The 6,773-nt window shown below is 39.6% G+C and overlaps 2 protein-coding genes across 2 annotated transcripts in view; both read left to right on the top strand.

Annotated features, from left to right (window-relative positions):
• The window catches only part of nlrc5 (NLR family, CARD domain containing 5), a 34,229-nt gene extending 30,789 nt beyond the window's left edge, over positions 1 to 3,440 (top strand). Inside the window, exons 52-54 of the mRNA XM_068731951.1 lie at positions 1,138 to 1,221; positions 1,646 to 1,729; positions 1,897 to 3,440. Coding sequence (XP_068588052.1) covers positions 1,138 to 1,221; positions 1,646 to 1,729; positions 1,897 to 1,978 — 250 coding nt within the window. The 3' untranslated portion in view covers positions 1,979 to 3,440. The remainder of the gene's footprint in view (positions 1 to 1,137; positions 1,222 to 1,645; positions 1,730 to 1,896) is intronic.
• Positions 3,441 to 5,085: 1,645 nt separating this feature from the next.
• cpne2 (copine II) overlaps positions 5,086 to 6,773 on the top strand; it is a 42,683-nt gene continuing 40,995 nt past the window's right edge. The window contains exon 1 of the mRNA XM_068731945.1: positions 5,086 to 5,322. The gene's annotated coding sequence lies outside the window, so the exon portion shown is untranslated. The remainder of the gene's footprint in view (positions 5,323 to 6,773) is intronic.

Here is a 6,773-nt window from a genome sequence, read left to right as displayed (position 1 = left end):
AAATAATGATTAAGACAAATATTACAGATTGCTCAAGTATCTCTTTAAAGGTTCACAATACAACAGCGTGCAGTTTTACAGGCATCACATAGCATGAGATCCTGCGTGTTGAAGTCAAAATGTTCAAACACATTCCTCTTGCATTCATGCAATCAATCAAGAGGCAGCAAAGTAAATCAGCAGGATTTCAGCAAGGGTTTACCTTGAGTTCAACTGGTGAGCTTTGGCTTATACATGTGCTCTATTGACCTCTGGCGAACTGTGTGAACAGGGTTGACTTATTAGGGGGCGGTAACACAATGCAAAATATCCAAGGCTATTGTTGTAGCTCCAACAGTGGAATACATTACCTGTGTGCTCTGTGAAAGCATCTCTGTTTTTGGATCCAGAGTGGTAGCCTGCTTTCATTACCGCCTACAATCACAACAGTGTGTGACGACATTTCACTCAAAACTCTCTGGCGTGACAGAGCTCAAAAGCAGCTACATGTCATATACAGTTCCAAGAAACAGTAAGTGAACACCTTGGATTTCCCTAAGTTTTTGCAACGTTTTGTCATAAAATGTGCTCTGATATTCTTCAAAGTCTAATGATACAATCATTAATACACTAGAGAAGCCACAGCTTCATGAAATGGTAACATGACAACAATAGCATGCCTTTGTGTATTCACAGCAGTCTATCTCAACCACATGAGTGTCAGGTTCCAATTCTTTTCATGTGTTTTTTTTTTTTTTTACAGAACAGGACGTAACCAACCACTAACTACAATTTCAACTCATTGATGGGCAAAACTGACTTTTAGTAGCTTTTTGAGAGCTCATTTGTGAAAGGGTTCACATACTTCTTCCTATATGGATTGTTAGTATTGAGATCATATAAAAAAAATATGCCAATTCGGAAAACAACTATCTGAATATTATTAATCTACATAGAGACTTTGATGAAGATCAGACCGCGTTTCATGGGGGAATTATGCATGAATGTAGGTAATTCCAAAGCCTTCCCATTCTTGGCACTGCATATGGGACATAAACATGATTCGGATGTGTGAAGTTTGTCAGCCCTGAGCTGAATGTTAAGAGGGATTGATTGTTTTTCGAGATGCTACACAGCTACGTCTCTCTCTGTTTCTAGTCTGGGATGGAACAATTGTGGCGATGAAGTGGCAGAGGAGCTGGTCAGAGTTATGCCTCTCTGTCAGAAGCTTAGGAGAATAGAGTGAGTTTGTGAATGCACACACACAAACACACAAACACGCACACACACACACACACACACACACCAATGTTAGTTGTTATATTTTCTTTGTTTCATTTCAGTAAGATTTACGGTGTTGTATTTAGTTTTAGTTTTTGATATTAGAGATCAGTTTAAGATTTTGTTTTCCTGAAATCACATTTATAGTTTTTGAATTTCTTTAATCTTTATTCCTTGGTTGGTTTGGGACTCAAAAGTACATTTTTTCCACTTTGATTATTTTTTGTCTTCACTGCAATTACTATCATCAATAAAATGTGCTCCTTTGAGTTCAGACTTACTGTACATTAAGTTTCTCCTGTAGTACACTTACTGAATCCCCACACACTCTCACTTTGAGGGAATAAAAGGTATGAATGTCCAGTATGTTTGTTATTTCTCCCAGTCTGGAGTCAAACGCTGTGAGTGTTTCTGGAACGGAGGCCCTGGTTAGAGCCTTACAGTCGTGTCCTGCTCTGCAGCTCATCAGGTAAACTTGCTGTCATGGTGTCTCCCTCTTTTTTTTCCCCCACTACAGTTTTTAATGTCTTGGTAAAGCCATCTATATGTTTCAAATCAGCTAAATTAGTTTTGTTTTTAAGGTGTATTTCAATTATGAGAATATAGAATGTTTAGAACCACCACTGTGCTTTTCAGGCTGTGGAGGAACAACATCTCCCCCAGTGAGGCCCAGAGGCTCAGCCTGAGGGAGAGGAGACTGAATTTCTCATCCACCTAATATGATCTGGATCGTTGGACGGTGAATCAGTGCTACAGCTCCATTATCAAATGGAGTTCACATGTGTTTCCCTGAAGTATGACCATCAGAAAAGCACGAGGTACAAGTTTAAGATCTCCATGTGACATTATGTGTTTAAAAACCTTCATTCAGTTGTGTATCTGAGGACGGCAGCAGCTGGTGTCTCTAATAGAAGGGTTAAAAGACCACTATGTGGTCTACTATGGGAGAGAACCCTAATCCCTTTTTCCCTAAATTGTAAATAATGTTAAGAGGGAACAATGCAATTAAGTGCAGCTGTACTGTTGAATTACTGTACATCTGCTCTGGTTTATGCTCTGCTTCATGCTCATAGATGCTTGTTTAAAAAAGGAGATGCACTTATGACTTCAGGTGACTAGCAGTTCTCTTGAATACCACTGTTGAATGCACTTATTGTAAGTCGCTTTGGATAAAAGCGTCTGCTAAATGACTGTAATGTAATTATTTTTGAGACTATTTAAATGTATGACTGCACTAATTGGCCTCTAGTTTCACGATGGTAAACTGGCGTAATCAGCTGACTGTGTGGGCGGTGACAGAATGGTCCGCTCTGAGCGTGGTGACCATCGAGACACATCTCTTCTGTGTAATCTGTAGACAGGACGACCTTCCTTATCACATACTGATGTAAAAAAAAAAAAATGCCATAAATAACCGTTCAGTAACTGCAACAGAATGTGTTGCGATATGATTTGTTAAATAAAAAAAGGTAAAGTGGGATTAGAACAGAACGTACGGTATGAATGCATTACGGACGACAGAGAAATATAGAAAGTTACTTTGGGAATATTTAACACACAACATGGCTTATAGTTAATGTGTATGCACATGGGAATGGATTTGGTTCTCTTAGATAGCTTATTATTTTGGATCAGACCCACCTTGTCAGTCTTGTTACTGCCGGGTTTGCACACCGCCATGAACCTAGAGGCCATGATGTAAAGAGTTTCCAGTACCTTTCATGAATAGGTACATGATAGGTATGCAGACTCTTAAGTCACTTTGCACCGTGATGTGTTTACAATAATTAGAGGCCACATCAGTGAAAACACAACAAATCATAAACTCACAGTAAAGGAAGAGTTGAAAAGGGGGGACCTCCCTCTTTTATCTGCTCTTATGGTCATTTTAGGTTGTGGTCTCTATCCAAATCTGCTTATTTATTTCTGCCGGTATTATTATGCTAAATTATTTAGTTAGATATAATTTAGACTGCGATAACAGTGATTTCTTCAAGGACACTGGATTTTAAAGAGCAGAGGTTGAGATTGGTTCTGTAGATTATCCTCTTGAAAGTGTTTTTGTTTTTTTACGGTTTGTGATCAGGTTTGACCTCTCACATGATGTATTGCTTTGACATGAATTCATTCTGACTTGCACTGATATGCTAATTGAGATAAAAAATATCTAAAAAACACTACATTGAGTGTTGGCCTTTATTTATGCTTTACCTATTTAGGTTCTTTCTTAATATAATATGTTGTATGAACAAACACAACACAATTTCCATATACAGTACAAACATCATTGTGTTTACATAACTAATGTCATTTTAAAATAAAAAAAATAGATGTCTCAATATAACCTAGTTTCTGGAGTACATAAGTACGTTTCTTTCCTAGGCCTCGCACAGAGTGTGTTTTGTAACTCATCATATCATATTTCATTCTGGCTAATGTGAACAGGAGCAGCTGAAACCACAGCTGTGCCTGTCTGTGACTAACTTTGGCGGGACTCAGTCACTGGACTCCCATTCTTTCATGTTGCTCTGGCACTCTCTTGTGGGTTAGCACTGGTGGTGCAAACGTGGTGCAGTTTCTGCTCCGCTCCTGTATTAAAGGGCCACTCCACTCATTTTCTATTCATGAAGTTCAGCTCACTCACAAGGGGCACAACTCAGCCAGAGAAACAGCTGTACCATGTGGTCTGTGGCTCTGGAGGGTTTTTAAAGTTAGAAAAAAACAAACCCAATGGTGTCATAAGGGTTACCTTAAGTTTTAACAGAAAGCTTGTTACAAACGTGAACATGTAGGATTTGAAAAAAGTAGGGATTTTGAGTTTTTAAGTAGACAGTTGAGTTGCATTATGAGAAATGTAGGTTCCAGTATGTCGGGATAGAAGTCTGGATATCTTGGCCTCTTATGCCTCAATCTTGACCATTCTTTTTTTTTAAAACACAGCACGCAAGTTCTCCTTTTAGTTTTAGTGGAGATCCATGTTATCAGTCATCATCAGGGTATAAAGGGCAATGAGGACAGGTGACTTCTCACATGGCATGTTAATGATATGGCAGTGAAAATAGAATAAATGCATACATATACTGTAACTAACAGGAAATATATTTAAACACAAATTTACAGATTAGGGTCAATGGCATGAAAATAACAGTGAAGAATGACGAAATATGGGCTAAAAATATACTGTAATGCTCACACAGAAAAGAAAAGGAAAAAGAAGAGTAATATAATGTCAAATAAATACATTAAGGACAATGACACACTATAGTGTAAATAGACAGCAACCTTACAGTCAAACATGAACAGTAATCCAACAATGGGCTAATAATAATCCAATAATATAATATGTAAAAATATCACACTAAGAGGCGTAATTCTGATGTATGATAAGTATTTGCATTTGTTTGTGTGCATTTTGATGTTACTCCTGTTACTTAAGTTAAATATCTTACTACTTCTTCCACCACTAGAAATGTAACTGCAATGTGTTGAAAAGTAATGAACAAATGTAGGTCGTAATACCTGTATTCACCACAAGAGGGCGTCAGAGGGACAATAGATTCCTCATAGAAGACTTTAAAATACAATTTGGATATCTTAGAAACTAAAGGCCACTGTAATACATGCTGGCCGTTAAAACAACACTCGTCAGTGTCAAGTCAACAGGTAATACAAAAAACTATATCTGGCTCTGGTTGTACTTGAACAACAACATAAACACTTAAGAACGGAAGCGCTTTGAATCTACTTGACAGCGACGCTTTTGTTTTGTAAGGGGATCTGGCAGTACTTCCGGTCGTACGCTAGTATGGTTAGCTTGATGCAGCTCGGTCCATCAGTGGCGCTGGGCACAGAGAAACAGAGTCCAGGTGGCTGCGAGGATGATTTACGTTCACACACTGTTGCGCCTTCCAGGATACACGGGATAAAAACAATGGCAACAGCAACTTCAGTTTTCACCCTTTGCTAGAAAAAAAGGGGGATTTTATTTCTCCTCACTGAGCAGAGTAATTTAAGAAATTACAAACTGAAAAGCGGAGAAGAAGTTGGACGTCATTTATTAAGGTAAGTGTGACACCAGTTTTCGTATTTGGTTTCCCGTTGGTAATGCTTTGTAGAGAATTAACAGTGAGCTGGTGTTTGTTGTTAGATGGATACTGAGGGGCTGCTGTGACACGCTCACTTCTCAAAATGACTTCAGACAAAAATGTCCAGTGTGTGTGTGTGCTGGTTAGAGAGGTGAGGTAGAAGGATGACATTTGATTGTTTTTACGTGTGTGTGTGTGTGTGTGTGTGTGTGTGTGTGTGTGTGTGTGCGTGTGCGTGTGTATGTGTGAAGGTGAGTTGCTGCTTTACTGTTTTGATCTCTTTTCAATTTAAATTGACAACATTCTAAAAATGATTACTGTTTACACTCCTCACTTCATTTCTATTGGCCACTTTGCCATGCAATTAGACCTAATGACTGTGTGCAGGGTCTTACTCTGCTATTAACAAGTATGACGCGGCTCCCATGCTGTTCCGCTCGTCAGCCAGTCCCACTTCGCCCGCTCCCTCTCTTCACTCCTGTCCTCCTGCAGAGAGGTGACTCAGGTGTGGATGTCAAGTGTGAGAGGGTGAGAGGGTGTGAACGTCTTCAGCAGGGTCAGTGCAACCCAGATACCTGCACTCAAGGCTGCCAGGTCTCTATAGTTTGGCAGGTTTTGTGTATCATCCTGCTGTATAGTCCATGCGTTCCTGCAGAGCACTCAAACATGCAGGATAGCGCTGCTGCACGCTCTCTCACACACAAATGGTCGGCTCGTGTAATGGCACACTAAAAGGGCGGTGATACGGTTTTTAAAGCAGGTCAAAGTTGTTTGCAGCCGCAGGAAATAGGTCCAAGCAGAGGTGGCGTAAGCAGCTTTAGGATTAGTATTGGTGACATTATTTATTCATTTTTTTTTCTTCATTATTTTAGGCTATATGCCTTGAGTTTCTTCCTGGTCGAAGTAAAACACATGATTGAAAAGCATGCTAAACATTGCCAGAACAAAATATAGCACAGAGCGCTTGAGCAGTAGACGTATTGATAACAGCTCTGATAATCATTCTTGTCAATGAAAGGCGGGATGTCCTCATGCATTGCAAACATCATGTGTGATTTGTGTAAGTAGTGTCTGTTAATGACAGGTGCTCACAGACATTTTGTGTCTTTCATTTTCATGAGCTCATCTTGGGGGGGGTGGGGGAATAAAAGGCAGTGGGGTCTTTAATTCATCCATTCATCACCCATGATCAATTATCAAAGGGTTGAAAGTATTTCAGCCAGTCAAAGCAAGCTTTTCACCACCTATGAATGAGTGAGTAAATGAATGAAAACATCACAATGGTATTTTCAGTACATCACCACTACCAGTGTGACATCACAGGAGCAGACCGGGAGGAGCACGCTGGTTATGACACATTAGTATCTTAGCAACAGACAGCATCCTTTTAGCTTGCCGCTCTGAGAACAAAACCACCCTGATGGACAC

Source organism: Cebidichthys violaceus, unplaced genomic scaffold, assembly GCF_023349555.1.
Source record: "Cebidichthys violaceus isolate CVI_PGR_0920_01 unplaced genomic scaffold, fCebVio1.0.p SCAF_55, whole genome shotgun sequence".
Lineage (NCBI taxonomy): Eukaryota > Metazoa > Chordata > Actinopteri > Perciformes > Stichaeidae > Cebidichthys > Cebidichthys violaceus.
This window is presented reverse-complemented; position numbering and strand designations above follow the sequence as displayed.